General features: G+C 37.2%; 1 protein-coding gene across 4 annotated transcripts in view; it reads right to left on the bottom strand.

The window, feature by feature from the left end:
- Positions 1 to 228: 228 nt before the first annotated feature.
- LY75 (lymphocyte antigen 75) overlaps positions 229 to 25,369 on the bottom strand; it is a 47,870-nt gene continuing 22,729 nt past the window's right edge. For 2 of the 4 annotated variants that reach the window (XM_026077998.1, XM_026077995.1), the window contains exons 18-34: positions 24,262 to 24,326; positions 22,752 to 22,828; positions 21,478 to 21,614; positions 20,325 to 20,430; positions 18,202 to 18,362; positions 17,375 to 17,504; positions 14,589 to 14,821; positions 12,620 to 12,788; positions 11,293 to 11,454; positions 10,248 to 10,370; positions 9,631 to 9,825; positions 9,038 to 9,258; positions 7,822 to 7,996; positions 6,449 to 6,616; positions 4,937 to 5,059; positions 4,358 to 4,525; positions 229 to 3,050 (exon numbers count right to left, since the gene is read on the bottom strand). In XM_026077998.1, coding sequence (XP_025933783.1) covers positions 2,875 to 3,050; positions 4,358 to 4,525; positions 4,937 to 5,059; positions 6,449 to 6,616; positions 7,822 to 7,996; positions 9,038 to 9,258; positions 9,631 to 9,825; positions 10,248 to 10,370; positions 11,293 to 11,454; positions 12,620 to 12,788; positions 14,589 to 14,821; positions 17,375 to 17,504; positions 18,202 to 18,362; positions 20,325 to 20,430; positions 21,478 to 21,614; positions 22,752 to 22,828; positions 24,262 to 24,326 — 2,589 coding nt within the window. In that variant the 3' untranslated portion in view covers positions 229 to 2,874. Of the gene's footprint in view, positions 3,051 to 4,357; positions 4,529 to 4,936; positions 5,060 to 6,448; positions 6,617 to 7,821; positions 7,997 to 9,037; positions 9,259 to 9,630; positions 9,826 to 10,247; positions 10,371 to 11,292; positions 11,455 to 12,619; positions 12,789 to 14,588; positions 14,822 to 17,374; positions 17,505 to 18,201; positions 18,363 to 20,324; positions 20,431 to 21,477; positions 21,615 to 22,751; positions 22,829 to 24,261; positions 24,327 to 25,369 lie in introns of all 4 variants that reach the window. The other 2 variants (XM_026077994.1, XM_026077997.1) reach the window with 2 other exon arrangements.

Here is a 25,369-nt window from a genome sequence, read left to right as displayed (position 1 = left end):
TGTCCCATGATAAAGTGTGTTTTCAACTGGAAAAAAAAATCAGTACCTTTTTTTTTTTTTTTTTTGAAAATACATCAAAAAGACTTTGATCTCTAAACTTTTCTTATTGTGGTAGCATCTACCTAATTGTGAACACAGCCCCTTTGTTATGTGCTATTGCCCAGTGATAATGAGCTGTACCTCAGTTCTGATAACTGCTTCCACAGAAATAAAACCMATGTAAGCAGCTTAGTGTTTTACTTGACTTTATTCTTTCAATGGCAATGCATCTAAATAATTTCACCATATATTCAAATAAAGCGGGTCATTCACGTGTACTAAGGCAGTTGTGCTTATCCAAGTAAGAATCACCAGTGATTAGACAACCTGGGTATGATGAAATAAACATGAGAAATGGGCCTTACAAAATTATTTACATCATTCATAATAATAAAATATTTTATAAAAAGCATATATTCACAGGATATTTATTGGATAATTAGGACTTGACTATTAATTTCCATTTTCAATTTTGGATTCACACTCAAAAATGTGCAAATATAAACATCTATAAAACTAGTAAATCTCAAAACATATAAACTTACTTGTAGATTTTCCCCAATTACTGTTGTTAGAAAAGGGCGATAAACAATACACATCTTTTCTTAGTCTCTTAAGTTAGAAGTCATTAGGCAAAGCACGTATGCATATAAGCTAAAACAGAAGATGACAGGAACCAGGCTTTACATTTCAAACATTTCTCATACAGGGATAAGTTTAAAAGGGGGTTGGGGCTTATTTTAATAATAATTAATTTTTATACAAGTTACCCCAAGAAAGAAAGAAAATGTTCTTAGTTGTGCCCAAGTACCAAATAAACAAGTGCTTATTTCTTTGATCAGCAAACTAGCACACAATATTTTCTTTACTGTGCCTGTCCAGTCTGCTATTCTAACAGGCTCTAAAGTGGTATCTACAAGAAGTTCTCTAGTTCTCAATATAATTGATAAACATTTGCTTATCAAAATAGTGCAAACAGGAACAAAGAAAAGTGCTGTCAACATAAGTAAACTGCAGGGGGGAAAAAAGGCAGTTGAACATTATGACCTTGCAATGTCACTGCAGAGAAATCAGTAGTACTCTTTTCAGTATGGTAAACCAAATGTATTCCTGTTACCATATCACACCACTGTTAAATGGGGAAGGGATTTGGTCTTCTACATATACTCCTTCATAAAAGTAAACATACCTGTTCTTTATATTGTGCATTAAAAAGTCTAGTGACTTTTTCAAAACATTAATTGATCAAACCATTAGAGTAATTAATATACAATTCTGACTTCCCTTTCTCCCTTTATAGCTTCTTTGGAGTGCATAAACAAGGCCACAGTAACACATTAGGTAAAAAATCAAGTTTAAGTTTTATGTAAAATACTCAAGTGTTTGTAATATCTACATACACAAGTTACCATACATTCTTTCTCACTCCTTCCTTAGACATATCTTTATCTTATTTCTGAAACAGATGACGAGTATTTTACCTATAAAATTATGCATTTAATCCTAGTATATTACTGTAAGTAAAATGTCAGGAGGATCTCATTACAGAACAAGGAACACTGTCACTGTAATGCTCCTGTCCCTGGTCACAGAGTGCAACAGAGGATGAAATGGAGCAGTTCTTTTCTGTGTTTTAATGTAGACAAAAATCATTCGGGTCTAATTTCGGAGAAGCTATGGAAAAAAAATACAGAATTTGGTAGGTCATTCTCTAAACATTACCCTAAATGTAGTTTTATATCTTTGTCTTAATTAATACTTTGGGTCCAGATACTGATTTTTTTTATTATTATTTTTACTGTAAAATTTCCTGCTATTTCCTAAGCTTGTAAAACTTTGTGAGAGAAGCTGTGAGAAGAAACCAAACAATCTACTTAAAAATATAGTTATCTTGCAGAATAAAACACAACATTTGTGCTTTAGATTTTTACAAGGCTAGGGGTTCTGCTTGTGTTCATAGTTAGCCCTTAATGCTAGCTATGCTAGCCCCACTCACAACTTTCAGGYATAAGATTAGTGATGCGCCAGCTTGCAACAGCCTCCGCTGTAAGTGTTCTACGTTTATTTCATTTACTCCTAGGTGGAGTGGCTTTGGTGAAGGGTTTTCCCTGTAACTCTGTACTAAAAATGGGCATTTTACACTTTAAGATTCTGATCTTTCCAGTATAACTAATGATTTTTCCATGAACTTTGAGGAAAAAGCCAAGATGCATTTTTCCTACGCTATTACTCATAACAAGAAACTTTAAGATTCTAGTTCAATGAGAATGAATGTTTAATTGTCTGATAAAGCCTTTCTCCCATGCTATATCAAAACTGGCAACTGCTTGTTACAAAAGTTGCTACACCAAGATGATGTCTCCTATTTATGATCTCTGTGTTGGCTTCTACAGAGTAGCCCAATGCTAGCAGCAGAATCCTAACAGTGTACCAAAATGGTACATCACTTTGTACCATTATGAACCAATAACTGTGCCAAGTTACAGAATTCATGTAGCAATTTCAAATACATTTCTTAGGGTAATGTTGCACGAAGTACTATTGGCATTCATTATTCCATTAAAAATACTTTCCCGTAAAAAGAGAAAATAATATCCCATATTAACAGTATTACAGAACTCCAGAAATCTTTTACCTTAAACAGATAAGGCCAAATGTAAGTCTTTACCATGGACTTGAATAAAAATTGCACGCTTGTATAAAAGAGCGGAATTTAGCCCCCATTAATAACCTTCTTATTCTTTTTTCAAAAAGAAATATCAAGTATCTCATTCTTTATGGCTTCACACAGTGAAGTTCATGCTAAATCACCTAGAACGAACAGTTTCTCAATACCTATCTTGTGAACACATCATCAGTTTCATCATCATTCATCCCTCTTTGATAGCGTACTGAAGAGAAGCCACTCCAGTGAAGACGTTTCTTTTTATACAGATACCAGACTAATCCGCAAATGAAGACTGAAATAATTATCAGAGCAAATGCTACAGCCACCCCAGTATGATTAGAGCCTGCAATAAAACAAAAGTAGTTATCCTATAACAGTTCTGGATAATTGTGAAACAAATATTCTTACCAAAACTCTACAGGATGTTACAGAGTTAATACTTATGTAGCTATAAATTAATAATGCATGTATTTATTTTAGGGTTATTTAATTGAAGTTAAGGAAAACTGCATCATATTAATAGTCTTCAGCTCATCAACTGGAAAGTTAAATTCCCATATGGATTAGTAGCTAATAGCTTATTTTTAACCATTCTGTTGGTAACTTCCTAATTATATTTAGGTTGGAAGGGACCTCTAGAGGTCATCTGCTCCTCCTGCTCAAAACATGGCTAACTTCAAAGTCAGATCAGTCAGAGTAAGTCTACTAGTAAATGCTTTATTCATTTCAAGCAAGGAATATGGTATTGTACTTGGTATAAGTGAAATGATTAAATCTTTTTTCAAAAAAGTCAGAAATTAACTTTAAAATGTAGATACTCTGCTTTGAAGCTAAGCAAATATTAAAATTATTGCTGCAAAAAAGTCTGTTTCAGTGTTTCAGAGACAGGTGTTTCATTTTGATGAAGTTTGTGTACTTCAGAGGTCTAATATGCTCCTGGAGTCTGCTTGAGTGGAAGGGAATTATGCCCCCCCTGGAGTGAAAAGATCTTTCTGAAGTCTTCCTTAATAGCATGAACAGAAATGTATTTCCACATTTCTATTTCTGTGAAGATGTATGCTAAATCAGAAAGATTCCACTGCTTCTCAGGCACTTGTTTAAGGCTCAGGTAACTGGTTCCTCTCCTGGCCAGAAGAGAGTATGAAGAAATATCATGAGGCCTGAGTCCTGTTTGGAGCTGTGGGGCTGTTTTTAGAAGCCTCCTCAGGACTGAAAATGCAATCTGCAGTGCTGCTTACTCAGCATCTCACATAAACAGAAGTCTTTGTTTCCACCTGCACAGATGCAGAGGAAAACTGGACTCATCTGTGAAAGACTCATGTGGCAAAAGGAAGAAGAGCTATAGCAACTACTCTATGCTCTCTTAAGTGGAAATTTCAATTCTCTCCCTTATCTTTGAAGCAGATAGTGATAAGCAGGAGAGGCAAATTCCTAGTGATAAGAAACAGACAAATTCTCTACACTGTCCTAGTTGAATGGGGGAGCAGTGACAGAAGGCTCTCACTTAAGGCAGATGTACTCGATAGGTTCTTTGATGAACTGTACTTCCATTATTTGGACATGGACTTTCCCCACAGAGGCGGAAAAAAGAAATCCTGCAATATAGTCACTACAAAAGTTAAGCCTTCACTGAAATCAATGCTGACGTACCTATAGGAGCTTTACAAACCACTCTGCTTTGACTACGACTGCAGTCAACTTTAGACCACGTGCCAGTTGTGGACAGGATAACACTGCATTTCTTGCTGTCCTCTGCAGTTTTGTTTTCCCAGTTGACATAATTAACTGATGAGCCATCGAGCCAGTTCAAGGACTGATCTGCTGAGAAAAATCTGCTTTAGTTAAACCATCATAACATGCTGTATTCCTACACAGAATGTAATTCACAAACTATTGATTTCTTTACATTGCTAAAAGAAACAGGGCCAAGAATATCTGTCCCATATATTAAAAGCAATAAATATGCATACATCCCTTTTAGCCACACTTCTTCTCCAGACCCTTAGCAAACAGACAGAAATGACAGCATTTGCAGTGTAACTATTTGGCATCAGTGACAGTGCCAGGGAAAATCAGTTTCAGTGATCCCTGCTTATCTCAAGTGTGGCTACCAGGAAAGACTTAACCTAGTCCAAAGGGCTAGGCTATTAATGTTACAAATCCATATTCTTATTTGAGGTTTTATGCCTTTTCATTTACCATGAAAAACATTCATGCTTTACTTCTTACCCCTAGAGCTCTGAGCCAGGCCAAGCCATACTTTCCTGGTGATGAGATCGTTTTCCCTTATGTGTTTGCTGACAAATGCATTCTCCTCAGCATTTGCTATAGTCAGAAGGGTTGCTGAAGGATCTAAGGGGAAGAGAAAAAGGGTTAAAATTTTAACTTTAGAGATTTTTCACTGTGCTTGTACGTTAACTGTGTTTTCTTAAAATTCTGTAAGAGCAATGTAATACACAGGAACGAGGAAAATATCTGCTGCTCTGGGCTTCTAATATTAGCTTGAAGTAACCTGCCAAAGGAAGACAGAAACCCCCACCCCACCTTCCCAAGAATACAGTGTAATGTTATACTTGACAGTGTCAGATAATTATTAACTTTTTGCTTGGTTACTCAAGCAGGCAATACAAAATGATATGAGAATAAACCTACCACAGCTGTAGAGTATTTATAGTGAAGTATCTTCTGATATCTTCCCTAACACAGAATTATTAGTCTTGACGAAGTGTTAAGCCCTTTCTAAAAATGCTGTTTAATCCCAAATACAAAAAAAAAAAAAAAAGTTCAGCATTTGCAAGAACCACTCAGCATCTTGCTGAATCAAAATTATTTTCTTTATCGAACCCTCGCCCTGTCTCAGGTTTTTAAATACAGTGTTGTAGCAATTAAGGAGTAAGAGGGGTCTTCTAGAGGATATACTGGAAACAGATTTGGAGAGTACCCACTCTTCAAGTATATGCAAATATAAACCAGAAGCTTAATTTAGAAAAAGATTATTTTCTCTTTCAGCTACCAGGCCAGGTAGGGCTGTGAACAGAGGCTGCACCCAGAATTGAGGCTATTTGCTCCTTTCCTGTAATTCATCCTACATAGTGAGTTCAACTTTATATCATAAGGTATTTCAATGAACAAAAAATATGACATTCACTAGCTTCTAAGCTAAGAAAGTGACAAAAGATGTAGTACGTGATGCTGCTTAATGTTATCTTTCACAATACAGTCCCACCCAGCTTATCAAAGACAACAGAAAACCCTCCAATTTGGCAGAAAATTAAGTTTTTTAGTTTATGGATATTATTAAAGTGCATGATATCATTCAGGTTGTTTGCTTTAAACTATTTGATGGGGATGTCTCTGCAAGCAGCTAATGCAAGGGTATCATAACAATACACAGCTAACAGCACTAACTTTAGTGAAGTTAATTGTATACAAATAAAATAGTTGTCTCCAAACTGTAAACCCTAAACTTCTAAATCCTCTGTCAATGGCTATCTGCATTTTATTTGCAGATGTGTGCACCAACTGAACTGTCAACACATTGCAGAGTTTTATCAAAACCCTTAGTCAGATGTTCAAAGAAAGATAAGAAAAAGCTTGCCATTAGAAGTTTTCCTAAGTTAAAGAAGCATAAAAGCTGAACTATAACCAGTGTAGAATTGTGCATATGTGCGCACGCATGTTTTAATTCTTTTGGAAGAATGGACTAATTACAACTTGTAATGTGATAAAGTCTAAACGTACTCAGTTTGTGGCAGACTCTTTTAGCATCTTCCACATTATATACTGAAAAATTGTAGAAGGCCATGTCAAATGCATAGCAGTGATCCTTATACTGTATCCACTGCAGTGTTCCACTGATGTGTGGGCATCTTGAGGCTCTGCTCACTTGCTGTGGCTGTAATCGTCTCTCTGCAAAGATAGAGATCTTTGATGTTATTTCTGTGGCAGGAGTTTGTGCACAGTCTCTTTGTTGTTTTAACAGGAAAATAAATACTAACAAGGACTGCTTGTCCTACCAACAACTATTGATACATGACACAATTAGTATACATTACTTCTTCATGTGTAGTAGATAAACTTAATAAGATTTGAGACTTTTTTTTTCTTGCCTTTCAAGGGGTTTTGAAGTTTGGTTTGATGTGGACTTTGAATTCAGAAAAGATACTTAAGAGTTTATATTCATGTCACAGGTGACCAAAAGGTGACCAGGTTATTATCAGACTTTCACCAATGGAATGGCTAGAATGAAACATAGTGTGAATTTGGGTAAGTTCATCTGCTCACAGAATACAATAATTATTATAAATATACTAGTTTTCTTATTCCTTTTTCTCCAAGCCTCCTGAAGTTCTTTATACAGGTGGGGTAATCACTTTCAATTTTACAGACTCCTATTTTGCTTTGAAACACTAACAGAAGGCAGAAGTAGGAAGCAAAATGGTGGCATTACTGAGGAAAAAAAAGCAGGTCTTCTCATCGTTGACTACTGAACAGAGAACTTCCAGTGTCCTTCAAGAGCCTCTTGACAAGGTACAGCCAATTTTGTTCAGGCTGAATCTACAATATTCTCCATAGATAACCTGAACAGTTACTCCAGTCTGGAATGAAGTGGTTGCCCAAAGAGGTTGTGGAGTCTCCATCCTTGGAGATATTCAAAAGTCATTTGAGCACAGCCCTGGGCAACCTGATCTGGGTGACCCTGCTTGAGCAGGGGGGTTGGACTTGATGATCTCCAGAGGTCCCTTCCAACCTCAACCATTCTGCAGTTCTACATTGTCAAATAAAATAAACTCCTATTGCATAAGTTTTTCAGTCATACCAACAAGTACAAAAATATCCGGAATATAATGGAACCTTCTCCAATTAGGCTATGTAGCAAGCAGTGCATTTTTAATGTGGATCTGAATATCTGACAAACTTTCTTGTTCACCACCAATTTATAGTGCCTCAAATATTCATGGTGTACTGAAGAGCATTTTATAGTTCCTGATAAACAACTGGTCTTAAAGAGGGAATCAAGTTTAGTCTTTCAGCCTTCATTTCCAGTTCTAAATACAACATGTGAAGATAGAATCCAAAAAATTACAGAAAATATTTAAAAAAATAACACTTACTGTTTGGAGGACTATAGCAAATAGCACCTTCAGCAACACTTGTACATTTTGTACGGTTCCAAGATCCTCTAGTATCCAACAGAACACAGTTCTCAGTAGTGTTTGAATTTTCTAATTCCCAAGGATAGTAGTCAAACTCACTTCCATCTGACCATTCAAAATTAGCTTTACTTCCCTAATTAAAGAAAGAAACCCCACAATTTTTACACCATAGCATATAGTTCTTAATCTTTTGACAGTCCTTAGTAAGTTAGATAGCAATGTATATCTCTGATAGAGTGATGCATTAAAATGCAGGTGCCATGTGTTACCTAAATCCATACTGAATCAATGTACAGCATGGTTAGCATTTTCCAAGCAATACTTAACATAGGAGCCCTGCTTATCTGGGGGAACTGAGAAGCTGTGGCATCTTTGTAAGTTTAGAGCTGTAATATGCTCTACTTTATTCTACGGAGAACATTTTACTTTATTTCATCCTGCTGTTTCATTACAGCAGTCTTTCTTCCTTGTTATGAATACTATTAGCTATGTTGCAAACTGCTAACCTGCAGAGATGGCCGCAGTGAGTGAAGTTAGCCAGTTCAGGAAGGGCTTGCAGTGTCAGTTCTTGCTTTAGAGGCACTGCTGGAAACCCATGACAATGATGAGTTGATTGTGTGAAGTGGAGGGACCCATTCCAACCAAAGAATGGACAGAGGTGGCAAAGGTACATGTGGAAATCACAGCCCCTCTCTCCCTGCAGAAGAGTATCCTGCCAACTAACTACCATGACCCAGTGTGGAGGCAAAGCTGAGGAGCAGTGTGGGGAGCAGAGCCACAAGCTTTGGCTCCAAGCTTAAGCAGGTAAAGGAAGATGAGGAGGAAGGTATGTAGCTGCCTCCTATGAGGCACTGTGCTTCCTGGGAGAAGGGACAGCAGCAGAAGGAGGCATAACTTGCTAGTTCCTGAACTGCCTTGGAGGACCAGTCCTATGTTATTTTAAGATTTCAAATATTTGGAAAAATATTGAAGTGTACTTATATGAAAATTTATTATACTTTAAACTTTCTAACATATGTTATGGGGGGGGGGGAGTGAGCAATGCACTACACAGAAATAGAGCCTCCAAGAACCTGGAAAAAAATCCAGAAAATATTTAATATCCTGTGCAGAGAATTACTTACAATAATTACTGTAATTATAAGTTACTGAGGCTATCAACAGTAATACTTACATCATGGACTGACAGTCCAAGCCACAGAGGGTAGCCATCCTGCTTGACAATGGCTTCGAGAAATAACTGTTGTGATTCACTGTGTACACTTGCTAAATCACTCCCCTTTTGTTTGCATTCTCTCAAAGCCTCATACCACGTTAACTTTTTCTGAAGGATCCTGTAAGTGCTATTTCCATGTGGAATAGACTCAGGCAATGGGGGTTTGTGTTGCTGAGGTCCTGTTTCAAAGGATAAGATAACAATAAATTGTGTGCACTTCATTCACATTATTAAGAACATAAGGAAAGCATTAAAATCCATCTATAACACTAATTCAAGCATTAGTGTTCAGGACAAACTACTTCTGTCATGTAAGCTATCTTTTGCTATTTTGAACAGTGTGAGCAGTTGATGGAGTAGTACAGCAAACACATCCATCCTGACCAGAATATCAGACCCTCCACCCACTGGAGTCCATGACAGCTGTGCCATAGGTTTCAATGGGAGCAAAAGCAAAGCCTTATGTAGGAGGACCAGGACCAGGACCAGGACTTACACTATGCTCCTCATCCCCCACACCAATACTAGGCATTTAGATATTCTATACTTACCCCTCTCAATTTTACAAGCGAGAATACTGTACACATTATAGTGATGAGCATGCCAGCTTTGAGAATAATTATAAATATCCCAGAAACCATCAAGATTTACACCAGCAAAAAAACTGTTCTTCTTTACGTTAGGTCTTCCCAGTCGCCAGTTATTGTAAGTCAGATGAGTTTCATCATACCACTTCAGAACATCATCTGTGGAAAATATTCCGTATTGGGCAAAACATTGACATTGTGTAAAAAAAGTCATTTAACTTTTAATATATTCATGACATTAACAGACTTTGGAAAAAATTCAGTGGTGCTCTGAATTACTGCTGTAATTCTGTTCCATATACAATGCTAAGTGTGTCAGCATTACTCATCCCGTCTCTTTTAAATCCTGCTTTCTAGGGAAATCAAATCTAGACTAAACAACATACTGAATCTAAATATCAAACAGAAAGCATATTCAGTTGTTTTCCTCTAGAAGATAAATACAAATATAAAGCATTATTACATGTTTGTATTCAGTTTGACTCTGGTTGTATACTGAAGCATGCAAGAAACGTGGACTTAATGCTGCAAACTTTGTATCCAGTCCAGTTCGGGGGGGGAAGAAAAATCTTGCAACTTACCACTGTTATCATAAATCACACCCAGCCAGACCCACATGGCCAGACCACTGAATGAGCGAAGCTGCTCAATAACAAAGTTATTTTCTTCTTCATCTCGAACACTCAGAACAAATGCTTCTGGGTCTGTTGAAATAAATTTTAAAAATAAAAATTACTTTCTTTCAAATTCACCTTATGCTTACAAGACAAACTGAAAGTTTTGTTTACTACTATTGTTAATAGTTACTACAAATACACCAAGAATGTATAAAGGATAGACAAAATAACTACGTTAGTTAACAGTGGGAAGAGAGTCTTCAAAGGTAGCATCAGCAGCGCTTCCCCAGGTTCCGTGGACAAGTGAGAGACTGCAGTTCCAGAGCCTTTTATGGGTTCTACAGTCATTTAAAATTGTATGTAGTAAAAAGTCTCTGTGTGGAACACAATATCAGCAATCTTTTCAATTTTATTAATACTGTTTATCTGTTAGGTAGCTTAAGACTGAATTTGAAATCAATTCATGAAAAATAAAATTAGCTAGATGCATGCCTTTGAGCTGCCATGACCAATGCTTTAATACAAGAGGGAAGTTGTTCTTAAGGATACGCTTTGTTCGGGACGGACAGGAAAAGCCCACGTGCTTTTCTGAATCAGACTATTATCAGGCCACTTACTGTGTGAACAAACTAAGGGAGGAAAAAACACAAAGTAGATATGACTATAAAGCCAGACTATTGCCAAGGGCATAACAGTTACCCAAACTATTTTAAATTCGTAGGTGTTAAATAAACAAAAAAACATTTTTACATTTTCAGAGATCTCAGAAATCAATAATTCCCAGTTATATCTCTCTCAAGATCTCCCACAGATGCTCTGGCAATTTTTACCAGAGTAGTGTGAGGGTAAAATAGCATCAGGCAGTGCATCACTAGCATTCATTTCCAAATGCTACAAGCTCCTTACACCCTCACTTAGTTGTTGTTGTAATACAGTAATTCAGATCTAAAACTAACCTCCCTCAAGCTGATGCATCTATAAATAGCCTGTAATATAAAGAAGTACTTACTCATTTTCTTGCATAAATGGTGAGCTTCTTGAGACTTCAGTTCTCGCCATCTATTCTTTGTTATTGTAAAAGTGTAACAGTTGTTTCTAAATGATATCCAGGGTGTATTTTTAATCTTATGTGGGCATTTAACTTGTGTAACTGGTTCTTTTTTGGTCTTCTCTAAGGAAGGGAAAGAAGACATTCAGGACATGACTATAAAACAGTTAAGGTTACACTCCACAACACATTTTCACATAGCATTAAAAAACTTGTAAGACACAAATTAAGTGTCATCCTCTAAATGTGTAATATATATCACTGCTTTCAGTTTTTGCATGACAGAGGTATTTCTAAACAAACAAAAGTAACAGTAAGCATTGTGGAAGGAGTATACAGATGTTTACAACTTTTTACAACTGTTACGTAGGTTTAAGAATACAATCCCTAAGATAAAAATGCTAAAAACTATGGACCAGTAACTAAAAGCTCTTATTGGCTCTTGTATGAAGGCAGACCATCATAATAAACAAGAGCTACTCTATACTGGGGACACATCCCAGTTTTGTGGCTTTATCTAATGAGAAGGGCTCTTCCTGCAGTTGGTCACACTGCAAGCACTGAATAGTTAAGGATCTCATAATCATAAGCATACATCTTTGTGACTCAGAATGTACAGCAATGGCTTTAACTGTGTCCTCACCCCCAAAAAAGCCTAAATTATAATGGTCTCATGGTGAAGAATTCTGTGATGATCTTTCAAAGGGATCTTTGCTTTATGTTTTTCAGACAGAGGTTGTGCCATGCATGTATCCCCAAAAAGCTGTCCAGTCCCTAGCTGTCTTGCTATAATAGGTGTATGCTTAGAACAGTTTATGTGGAGCCGAGGAAGACTTCAGTTTGCACCTTTCAACTCAGTGTCTACCTGCTATCTTTCTCCTCCACGTAGTCACCTATCTCCCACCCTGTATGGACTTCAATAGCTGAAGGGATTGCTGAAGGTTCCAGTATTAAGATGTAAATAGTACAGAGGCTGAATCTTATTCCACGTGCAAGAGAGGGAGATTAGTATGCAAAAATCTCATGGAAACAGTGCAAAGGCAAAATCAGTTGACAATATGAGTCTGGCCCAAATCCTGGATTTAGTTCTAAGTAACCTGTAGATTAAGATCAGTGGGTCTATTCAAGTCCCACCCCCCTTCCCCCGATATGCAAACCAGCCTGTTTGGGGAAATGTAAAAGCTGAATGTTGCCATTTTTAAATTATAATCTGTAATACTCAAATATGCTTCATAATAAAACAATGCAACTTTCATAAGTATTGTCAAGAATATGTTAGGATACATACTTTCTGGTAAATAGCAAATAGCACCTCGATTTTCAGAGGAACAGTCAGAAGTTTTCCAGAAGCCATCAGTATCCAAAAACACACATTCTTCACTTGTTTCTTCATCATCTTCAGACCATCGACTGAAACTAACATGTTTCCCATCCAACCAGCCATAATGTTTTCCACCCTAGCATTGGAAAAGGGATGAGCTTATACACTGAAAAATATTAGTACAGCAAATCACATGATGATAATGTATTTACATTGGCTAGAAGGTGCTAAGTGGATGGAGTCCACAGCATCTCTGATGAGAACTGTAGGTGTTCCACTACTCTCACAATCTGATCAGCTCTTTACCATATAACAAGCTTTGTTATTTTGCATTTGCAAAAATGTGAATTAGCTGAAGTTGATGGCAAATGATCAAATGTTGGTGTCTAACTACTATGCTTATTGAGGAAGGCCTGGCAATGAGATGTCCAAACTACATCACTTGCACCTGCAAATCAGTGCTGGGTATAATTATCTGTGCTTGGAAAACTGATGGTATCTGAGAATAAGGCCTCACCTCAGTTTCTCCACTCCAGTGAGTTGAAAGTAATCTGTTAAATACTTAACTGATTTTATAAGTTAAATGTGTTCCTGCCCTGGAGGATACAGCAGGATTAACAAAAAACCCACGTACAACAAGCATGCTATCCTATCTTAGATTTAAAAGTTTTCTTCAGGAAATCCCCCTCCTTTGTAATTTCATTTATCTTATATCTTTCTTTTGTGTCTATGATTCCAGCACTGGAATAACAAGTTCTGTTGACCAGTTTCATTATAATTTCCTTTCATGTGACTTTTTAATTGTGCCCAAATAACAAAGTGTTGCAACAGTGAAAAGCTAGTGCATGTCAGAGTTGTATACAGCAAAATGAATCATCTGATCTTCATTTAAAGATAAAGATTCAAAAGAGGAGGGGGGAAAAGGTGTCCTGGTCTTCTCATCTTCATTAAGATTAAATACCTGTTTCCTTTAAAAATATATATATTCTCCATAAAGCATACACATTTCTATATTTTTCTTTCCTACTTTGCCTAGAATACTCAGTAGCCCATTACTGACAAAGTAATCTTGTAACACCACAGATGCCGAGTGAGCACCACTAACCCTTACAGGTAAGTCATTTTCAAACCAATTTTAACTTTTTTCTTGCAATTACCTCAAGACTCATATGTTCGACATTAAAAAAAAATAATAATAACAATAATAATGAGATGGCTTGGGGTTTTTTGCAGGATTTAACAGCTGAGAAAGCTCTCAGTCCACACTGAAGATATCCCAGAGGTCCTCTGGCTAATACAGGCAAAGCAGTAAATACTGCACTGACTTTTCTAAAGACAAAACAGAAGGGGGGAAAAAAAAAAAAAAAACACAAAACCACTAACCTGTTTCAGGGATGTCCCCCTATAACCCAAAAAGGGGGCACAAATGATATTAAGAAACTACAGAGTTTAAGTTAAGTTATAGAAATATACCTCCAGAAAACTTTAAGGGTTAATTTTGGATTTTATTTACCATTTTTGGTTTCTTCTTCTTAAAATAGATTTTAGTTGTCTTTTTACAGTGGTACTCCATAATATTAAAAGGCAGCACCAATTACTCATTAACAAGAGAGACAAATATATTCAGTAATATATATTGCTGCTACCCTACACTATATCCTTCCATCCCATGATCTTATAAAAGAATCGCTGCCTCTTCATCAATTCATCCAGTCGAATTCAACAACTAAGTGTGTAACTTAGAGACCTGGAGATTTAGTACATTAATCTTGAAACCCTCCAGATGGTTATTGCTAAAGGAAAACAGATGCCAATGGAAACAACTATTGGTTATCCCAGAAATTTTAATTTTTCACTGTGTTTCTTTCTCTCTGTTTCTGTTTCACACAACTCTAAAAATTGTAAGCCACAGTCTGAGGGAAAATATAAAACTTACATCTCTGCTGAAGAGTCCAATCCACAGTGGATAATTATGAAGGGCAGCCTGAACAGCAAGGAAAGCCTGCTGGAACTGATCCGTGATGCTAACCAGCTGCATTTTGTTACTTATGCATGCAGCCATTGCATCATTCCAGGACAAATTCTTCAGAATTACCATGTATTGAGTATTTTGATAGGTCAGTGTTTCATTAAGAACTTGTTCTGTCTGGTTATCAGCAGTTCCTGTACCTAATTAAGAAATCCAGTTAGCAGGTGGTTAAAGACTGGAATACATTTTAAACTCCCAATTTCTCTGTAACAAGAACACAAAAACCTGTTTGAACTCCTCCCTAGAAATATGTATCAAAATATTTTCTTAGGCAGTAAATTATGCTAATGATAATAGTTAGGAGCAAAGATCTTTGACACTTTGGACAGAGGATATATAGAAGAAAAAAAAAACAGAATCATTTGCAGCTCATTTTTACACATGCACACGTGCGCATAGGAACTTGGGTTTACATCTTTCTAGATTTCCTAGCTTTAAGTAACTGTTAAATAATATTAAGAGCTCTGTTTATTGAAGAAAAAACATACTCTGTAACTGTAAACAATTATGGCAATATTCAGAAAACCGCTATACCCAATTAATTTATCTCTATGGAGCCTGTGGATTTATGCTTATGTAAACCTAATGGGCCATACACCTTGCATATGCAGATCTTAACAGTCTCTCACATAGTCCTGAGATTCTGTGCTGCTGTCCACGGGTATAGTGGCAATTGATTTTTGCATCCAAACGTGCTTAACTAATTACACAAAATCCACCTTGCATAGGGAGGAGTGAAATTCATCATTTGGGTTCTAATTACTGAGTATTATCAGAGTGATCAACAGCCTGCTGAACTCATACAGCTCAGCGATGCTTGGCAATTGCAGTTCAGAAAAGATGCAGACATTTCCATGGCAAAACTTCGTAAGCCCCAAAATTTTATACACAACCAGAAGTAAGCTGGGTCTCCAAAAGGTAGAAAACTACTGGCATTTAAGGTATCTCACAGGTAGCTCAAGCAGAAAAAGGCTTACCAAGAGAGAAAAATAAAGTCACTGTATAAATAACAGCATACAAATGGCTGACTGATAGGCTGACAGGGTCATTTTCCAAAACACAAGAACACAGAAACATAGTATTAATCTGGTATTTATGCATGATTTGCAACTTTCAAAAAATCAGAAAAGTGACAATACTGAAACAGATTGTTTGAAGTGGTTTGTGTCTGCTGCCAAATGTTTTCACTGAGTGAACAGCTTCAAAAAAGAACCACAGAACCAAGAGTGTCATCACATACGAAGGGGTAACAAGGGGTAGCAAACTGGAAACATGTTAGTAAGGAAAGTGCCCATTTCTGAAAAAAGAGAGATATAATTGCTGATGCCGAATGTCTCAAGAAATTGTGCTAATCACAATCACACCAAGATTCCCAAGGAATCTGAGTTGTCTTCTCCCCTCGGATCTCTAGGCAAGTCTGATCTCATAGCTGTCCCTGCAACCTCCTGGACAACCTGAATTATCTTAAGATCCCCAATAAAATGATAACATCAGTACTGTCATATAAGGCCAGACTGTACCAGGGGACACATTCTCTGGCAGTCCAAAAGTCCAAAAACCTTTCTCATTTCACCTCTAGAGAGATGACTAGGAAGAAGTGCTCAGTGTTTTCAGTGTTTTGATTAGTCCAGACAACATACTGATCTACAAAGATATACTATTAACTTTCCATTAATATAAGTTGCCTTTTTTTTTTTTTTTTTAAATTGGCTACACCTATTCCATCTAGACTTTGAATCTGGACACTTCAAGTTTCAAAAGTATTTGGTAATGAACTAAAAAAGATGAAGATTACAGGGGGGGAAAAAAATCACTTTRCCTATTTGAGAATCAAAGTCAGGTGTATATTTTCTTGGGAGTTTGTTTTGCACACCTGTTTTTTTAGAAGATACCATATGAGTTACTTAAAAGGATTATTATTTAAATAAGAGGAACATACTCGAAAGTGGATATGCTGAATATTAGCCTATAGCATTAATTAAGTCTGAGTAGCAGCTATATGTGTTTGATCAGATTCCAGTAATCAGTGACAACCAACCTCCATAGTCACACCAGAATATTATTTTTAGTTCAAATAAAGAAAGCCCTACTTATGCCAATGGATCTGATTCTGCATAAAGCTAGGGAAAGCTGCATCACTGCAAATTATCACTCTCCATGTATGCCCCCAAGGTTCGCTCTGGGCAGACTGATTTCAACTTCAAGAGTACACAATACTACCTCATGTTTTGATAGTGCTAAAAATCACAGGAGATGTTCAAGTAGGAGGAAAATATTGAGAGATCCCTTCCTAGAGCTTCTCTCTTTCACAGTTCTAAAGGGGGAAAAGGAATCATTTGTTGCACCCCTTGATGTACATGACATCTGCATCCACAGAATATTAAAGCCCCTACAAGCAAAAGCATGGTTCCATTGAAACTATATGGTCAGAGTGTCTTGGAAAGATGGATTTCCTCTGTGGCTATAGAACTGGTCTATGAAAAAAAAAAAAAAAAAGGCAGGGTAAATTCTCTATGGCTGATTAAATTTGCCCCAGAGCATTCTCCACCCAATGCTTTTCCAAAATACCTGTTCAGTCTCTGCAAGAATCTTGCTCTTCAAGTGCAACAATTTACATACATTAAAAGGTCTCCTGGCACACCAATCTTAACAACAGAGTCTGGCTCTAATTTACTTTGACTCTTCAGACTTACCTATTGGCCGCTGGCATATACCCAAAAAGTGCTTGTCAGCACAGGCAGTGAAGTTCCACGTTCCAACATATTGTGACTTGGGATCGTTGAGGATTACACCACATTGATTGTTAAATTCTTCATCAAAAAGCTGAAAACCAGAATTATGCTCGTCAGACTCAAATAAGGTATAAACATACTGATGTGGAAAAGGTGAAAGAAACATAAGGCTAAGAGAACCTGATCTGTCTGAACTTGTTTAAGAAGTTTTCAAAGGAGTGGTGCAATACAGCTTACCTATTTTACAAACACTGCCAGGTGCTTGGACTCAGAAAGAATTCTTAAGTTAAATATGGGGAAAGAACATTAAATGAAACTATTCAACACTTGCAATAAATCTTGTTTATGGTTGTGATTCCATTAAATTTATTATGCTTCACCTTGGGTAGAGCAGCAAGCAAAATACTGATGTATAATCGTTTACAGATGCACTCTACATGCAACTGAACCAAGAATTATTGATGGCAACTTTTTGATGACTGTTTTTATGGAGTCTTTAAATTATAAATAGAAATTCCAGGAAAGCCATTAAATAGTTGTTTTTCCCTCACCCCTCAGTGTTTCCTATCTCAGTTCAGGAAATGTCATCCAAATAAGGGTAAACAGAACTCCATTACTGTCAGTCACTGTATTTGCCAATTAAGACCACCATTTGGGAGATCTGGTCTGTTATATACTTTTTCTTTCTTTTTTTTTCTTTTTTTTTTCTTTTTTTCTTCCTTTGATACAGTCAATATTCCAAACTTCATTACACAATAGTCAAGAGAAGTCCAATAGCCAGAACTTACATCCAGTGGGATTTTCCTTAATCTTCCTGTCAGGAGTGGGTGAAAGTTACTATACAACAGTCTACTCTCGTCTATCCACTTGTTTTCCCTTGTGCTGAACAAAAACTGCAAACCAATCCAAATATCTTTTGGCATATCAGTAAGCAAGGATGTTATAAAATCTGTTGGGTAGCACAGTAAACATACATATTACGGTACAGACAACCATAGCAAACATCTCAAAAAAATCAGCTTGCATAAATAACACAAACTCCATTTGTATTAACTTATCATCCCCCTCCCTCCACAATCAACARGTGTGTTATCTTTTATTTGAAAGGAGCAGACTATAGGTATTTGTCCTCCAAATTCTCAGTTGAGGAGCAGCTGGTAAATTTAACTTGCTTCTGTCTCAGTTCTCCCCTCTCTTTGTCTCCTTGCACTTAAATCCAAATTTCAGATGCAACTTTTCCACAGGTCTTTAAGATCTTCTATTGTTTCCCCACAGAGATAACAAAAGTGTTCCCTCCCACCTTCTCTGAATTGATGGAGTCTTATCCCTCATCTTTCTCTCCTACTGATACATGCCACAAAGCAGAACCGTTTCTTGGATTCTGGCAGAGTTTTCCCACCCCACCATCAGGGAAAGCAGGACAGGACAAAGGAAGTCAGACTTAGTTGGGAAAAATTTCAGCCAGGAAAATCCTAAATCAGTCCCCTCTAGTGAACCTTCTGGCAAGAAACAATGGGCTTCAGTAAACCTCTGGGCAGCAGAGACATTCACTGAGCTTGTCTAGATCAGGAAGACAAATTGAGGCTATGTAATTAGCTACTGCTGACACGTCTCAACTATCAGCCGCATGCCAGACTAGCCTCAACCTATTTTCTAAGCTAGACAAACCCACTGAAGATTTACATATCGAAGCTAGCCACCCTCGTTACACCACTGGGAAGAGCAGAAGCAGCCTACAGAAAGGAGCATGCTTCTTTTAGATGACTCTGCCATCATTTCCTATGTAAATGGCCTTCATTACATGGTGGGGGGGGGGGAGAAAAAACAAACAAATAAAAACACCTCCATATGCACAAAACAGGACAAAAGATCCTGCTATGCAATATTTGAGAATGCTACGCTTCTGCAAATCTTAAAAGAGTCCCAGAACACTCAGGACTCAGACGTGTATCTACCTGTATGGTTACAGCCCTATTCATCCCCCATGACAGCAGTAACAAACTACCGTTCAGACGCTGCCTGCCCGTACAGTAGTGGCCTCCCTAGTCTTCTTTCTATATTCCATTTGGCAAGAGATTATTTGGTTAAAAAGAAAGCAAGCACTGCTCACATTGTGGAATTCAACCAAGCTATTTCAGATATATCTGCAGACAACTATTAGTGGTCCACACAAATACAGATGCAAATACAGCTGTCTCACTCAGCAGGAGTTTATTGCTGAATACTACTTGCAGCCAGTGTGAATACGTTTCCCCCTGACTGCACTCACCTCAATGACTACATTTATATGACAGCTGAGGGACAGGCTCCAAGGGTGGCACAAACTCTCATGTCTTTTGCAGTCCCCCTGCCTTCCGCCCTCCTGCTCTCCTGGGCAGCTTGCAGCAGGTCTGCTTAGACAGACCGGCATATTAAGCTACTCAGCATGCTTGCACATGGAGGGTCCTACGTGCTCCAGAAGGCTTTGTGCTTGTAGTCTTGTTCCAACACACAGCTGAGCTTATCTTGGGAGCAGCTCCTGGGTGATCTTCGCAGTGCAAAATCTACAGCCTTAGATATGTTTTAACTTGCAAAGCAAAGCATGGGAGGGAATTCTTCATCCATCGACCTTTCTACCCGCAATCTTTAATGCAAGGTTTTACAATTTCTTCTTTCCATAACAGATAAGGCTATAAAGAGAAGCTGCTCGATGAATGGGACCAAATGTTTGCTGACAGCATTTCTATTTTATGTTTCTAGTGGTGCAAGCAACAATAGACAACGTATTTTAAGTGGTTTTGGCTTTTTAGAATGCTCCCAGTATGCCTGCAAATAACCAAGTGATTTTATGCTGAAGTACTTATGCAGTAAAACTATACTGAATTTGGGAGAGAAGCTTTGTACTAAAAGTGCCCCCAATTCACAATCATACCTTGCTCAGCTTGATTTGAGATCGATGGAAGAGAGCCTCCAAAAGTTACACACTTTTCATTAGCTGCATTAAATGTTAGAGATTTGGGATTCATCTTTAGAAAACACTGTGAAGTAAACATAATGAAATCGATTTTCATCTTACCATTGCTTCCTAAGAAAGAGCTCATAAGAAAAGGTTCTTAAAGTAACCCTAAAAACTCACTTCCCATTTCCTGTAAGAAAATATAGCTATTTTTCTCAGAAACAAGGGAACTGATACTAGCTGCTTGAATCTCTTCCTAGATTTGACAGAATAGCTAAGTATAAAATGATGAATAATCGAACTGAATAACCCCCCACTCTCTGAGGGTCAGAATTCAGTGATTTTAATTGACCACATCAGGATCATGTTCTGTTTTAACACTGAGAATACTTATAAGCATAACTCTCAAGTCAGCTTGGGTTGGGCCAGGAACCTGCACTGCAACACATTATCTTTTGGGAGAAACTACATAGGAACCCAAAAAGCTATTTTCTGCAATTATATGAAGTAAATTTGCAAACCTTGGCACAAGTGTAATGTACACACTTGATGCATACCTCAGCGTACGTACAGAACAGTGACAGGCCACATAATAGGGATCATAGTCTCACTAAAGTTTTAAATGACTGCCCTGAAAGCTAGTACTGAAGTTTCCTACAGTATGGCTTCTAATGTCTGTTGGTTCAACCTTAAAAGCTGCTTCTAATTATTCAGTTAAGTCCTTAGGGCRACTTAGGAAGCAGGATGTCTGCCAGCTTGCTGGCTGCCTAATGGTTAGTCAGAGAGTGAATGAAGATGCTTCTGCCATAGAAGTCTCATCATCTTCCTTTCTAATCCTTCAAAGCAGAGCCCGATTAGACAACACAGCCAAAGTTCTTGGGCCTAAAAGTGTGATGAGAGTAAAATGAAAAACCTGAAAATTACTTCTTTGAAATTAAAAAGCTTTCAATCCTGATTAAGAGACAGAAGTGGACCAGATGACTTTAATCACTGCACATAGTTTTCAAACACTACCTCCCAGTCCATTTCTGATCCCAGGAGCTACCTCCTTACCTCTTTCAGCAGGGCACTCCAGCCTATTAGGCTATGAAAAATAAGTAGTGATGATTGTTCTGTATTATCTCCTTACCTTATCCCGAAACCGAAGCCAATCTTTAGGACAATCTCCTCTGACTGGGCGGTAACTGGGATCATGTTTTTCCAGTAAGGAGGCATTATTTTTTTCACAAATGAAGGGCAGTTTCATATTGCAGTTAACTGGGTAGTCTGCAGAAATACAAGTTTTAAAAAAGTTATGGTAATGACTATCATGCTCTAATTGCCATCCATACTTTATGACATGACAGAGACCAATAAAAATGGCATGAAAAAGGGCAATGAAAAGGGCAAAACCCTTTTAAGGGCAGTCACAGTGAAGTACTATGCAATATAAAGCACTAAAAGTAACAGCAGAGCAAAAGACAAATATAAATGATTTACATCARATAATGATATATTATTGCTGAAGAACTAGATTATGAACCCTTACTTTTAGTAGCACTTCATATAGGCAGAGGTAACTTCAACAGACAAATCATGAAATGCAAAATTTGAACAGGAGGACTAATCTCGTATTCTGGCACAGAGGGTGTGTAATTTAATGCCCACTAAAGCCAAGGGAATTTCTATCCCTTTAACATTTCTATGGACAGAGTCTGGCCTGCAGAGCTTTACACGATTCCATAAGTAACTGGACTGGCTTTCTAGCGAAGATAAATTTTTGGCTAATAGAGATGAAAACAGGTCAGCAGGACACTAGCATACAACAGAATAATGGGGAAATTGGGCTCTAAAGTGGAAGTAATAATAGATGAGGAGAACTGTTTGTGGGCCAGGGGTTATACCTTTTTCCCAATATAAAGCAATGTTAAGAAAAGGAAATGAGAAGCTCCAAGTACCACCAGCTAGTTTTTCTGTTACCTTGTGTACGTCTTCCAGTATGACTCCACTACCTAGTGAAATTCACACCTCTGTATGTATATGCAGTAGCAGATACTCAGTCAAGCTCCTCTAAGACTTAATTTCCAGAACTCAGAATATGAGAATATACAGAATATGTAGCGCACATGCACAAAAAGGTAACCAGCAAAACCAGATTTCTTTGAATTAATGTCACAAAAGGAGTGACAATCAATCATAAAATTTTGTCATCTGAATTTGGATTTGCATCTTGTTATCGAAAAAATACTATCAAGGCTTCAACCATAAGGAAGAAATAAATAATTCAAAATCAAATCAGCTTATCGTCGACAAGCCATTCAGTCCTAGTTAAACATCAATTTGCATTTAATATCAAAGTCTGGGCACAACAGTTATTACTTTTTCAATATAATAAGAGAGAGACGGGGGGAAAAAAAACCTTACCTCTATACCAGCTCTTTCTAGAAACATACCAGCAGTCCCTCAAGAACTGACCATGGAAGCGTGGAAATAACTGCAAACTAGATAAAAACATGTCAGAGTCAATCCAATATGATCTTCAAGTGAAAATTCTAACAGCAACAGAGCCACTGCATACAAAAATTTGGACTGATAACTGTTTCTAGGAGATGCCTTATAATACTGAAAGGGACAGCAGAGGAGGGAACTAGACTAGGAAAAGATACATGGTAGGTTCAGTAGGTATGTACCCTGTCCAAATTAAATGTGTTCAGGAAATGTGCAGAAGTAAGGTAAGTGTTTATTCCTTAATTAACCATGCTGCAACTGCTAGCACATTATCGGGACAAGTGAGGATAATGGGCCATAGTCCACATTCCTCCATTCTAAAATATTTTTGATATAATAATTGATATAATAATAATAATTTTCCTATAATATTTTCCTATAATATTTTGACACATTAAKATTTTTACTGACAAGAAGTGCATGATCCTTAGCTGCAGCCATGAARAGCACATTGCAAGGTTCACTATAAGGCATCTCAGCTCTACAGAACTATAGTATAAACTCTGCAAGACTTTGGCATTGGCTAACTGGAAAAATGGCATCTTGAAATCTTACACTGATTTCATATTCCCTATCCTCAGATGTCTGCAAATCCTCAGAGTCAACAGAGAGAGTTTCTTCAGAATCTTTTTTCAGTTCCCCAATTGTTAACAGAACATAAAAGTGGGCTTAGAAATCAAATAAAAGTATCTCAAAGATCAATGGAATACCTTAACTATTAGGATCACAGATTTCAAGGATTCACATGACAAGATTAAGATGTGAAAGCCCAACAACCTGAAGTCTAGAGGCTCTGACAGACACACAAGAATTGGATTAAAATCAAGTTGTTCCTTTTCATCTGGGTCTGTACCACTAACTGCATGCATACACATGTAAAATATGTATAAATTTTTGCAGGACTGAGATCAAAGTTTGAAGTAATTTGAAGGTGAAGAGTTCCACATGAATTGTACAATTAGCACTTTAGCTGTTTGGGATGCTGATAATGCTTGCAATAGGAACAGAAGTCAGGATTTAGCAACTAATTAAAATATTTTCAACAATTTTGTTTTAAAATATACCTACTTTTTAAGTGCACACAACTCTTGTATTAACCACCATCTGTTTTGTCTTATCAAACATACAGTTCTTTTGCTCTCTTTCTTGCCCTAGGTACTTTATGATCTAAATCTGGCATGGCAAGAATATGGTGCAGGTACATGGAAACAAAAGGAAGAGGAAAATGTCACTGAACGATGTTATTTTGTTTTCTAGCTTAGTTTAAGTTATTTATCTTACTTCTTTGCGATGATACAGAAGATGTGAGCTCTACATATTTGGGGATCAAGTATTTTCCTTTAGAAACTATTCTAGTTAATTATACTCCTAAAAAAGGACATCAAAAGAAGCTTACAGTAAGGCACCCCACAATTATTCTACATACGGTGAATGATAGCTGTAGCCATAATCAATGAATTTCAGCCACCACTTCTGTTCACTGTTCGATAACTGCGGAAAAAAAGAAAGAACAAACCCCTGGATTTTACCACCTTATATAAAGATAGATCTACAGACTTTAGCAGTGATAAATCAATGACATAACTCCTTTTGATTTATAACATTCTTTCACATGCACAGAAATTACTGTTCTTCAACAAGGGGAAAAATTCAACAATTTGAGATTGATATGCCAAGCCGATGGACCCTTGCACCTACTAGAAAAAAGCCCCCATTTTGTCCTGTGCTGGATAAAGCTATGGGAAATCTTTCAGCGCTATTTTAAGAGCATGATAAATGTATCAGTCCCGCGAAGTCCATAGCAGCACTACCAGACAGCCAGGACACAGCTGCACGTTCCCCAAAGCTAATGTGGATTCAAAGGACCTTCCTTCCTTCGAACAATCCTGTTCTTCTAGCAGATAGCCCAGCAATGAATAGATCATGAAAAGGCCAGAGATTTAGTGAGTAAAACACTTAAGTACTTTTCCCCAGAAACAGCCTCAGTGGAAGTGGTCAGGAGAAATCTCACAGAGAGCTTGCAAGCTGCTAATTTCAGGAAGTAATGAATTCTCACAAACAGTAGCACTAAAGAAAGGTAGTAACTGAGGTGCTGAAACATTAAATTTTTTATAAGATTCCTTAACAGAACATACTTGCATGCTACGAACACCACAAACACTATTCTGTAGAGGCCATCTGACCATCATGCATTTCTAATTAAATTCTTTCATCAGTTTTTTTTAAAAAAAAAGATGTGCTACCCCATGCATAAAATTAAGAATTGGGACAATGGGTAGTGAAGTATTTGCAGACAATGGGATGTTTACATGGTGGTTCCATTATAGTACTTTCTCTGGGAAGATTTCTTTCCTGTTATTAAGGTTACTTTTAAATCCAAAAATTACTTTACAAGACTAACATTAAAATAATTCTCTTTTCTTTCAACTCATCTTTTGCTTTTGCATACAATTAAGAACTATTAAGTTCAACAGGACAAAGAAAGAAATTAAGGAAAAAAAAATTTTCATCTATTAATGAAAAGAATCTGTTAG

Source organism: Apteryx rowi, unplaced genomic scaffold (genome assembly GCF_003343035.1).
Source record: "Apteryx rowi isolate R43461 unplaced genomic scaffold, aptRow1 scaffold_47, whole genome shotgun sequence".
Lineage (NCBI taxonomy): Eukaryota > Metazoa > Chordata > Aves > Apterygiformes > Apterygidae > Apteryx > Apteryx rowi.
The sequence above is the reverse complement of the archived record's forward strand: the minus strand, read 5'-3'. Positions and strand labels throughout refer to the sequence as shown.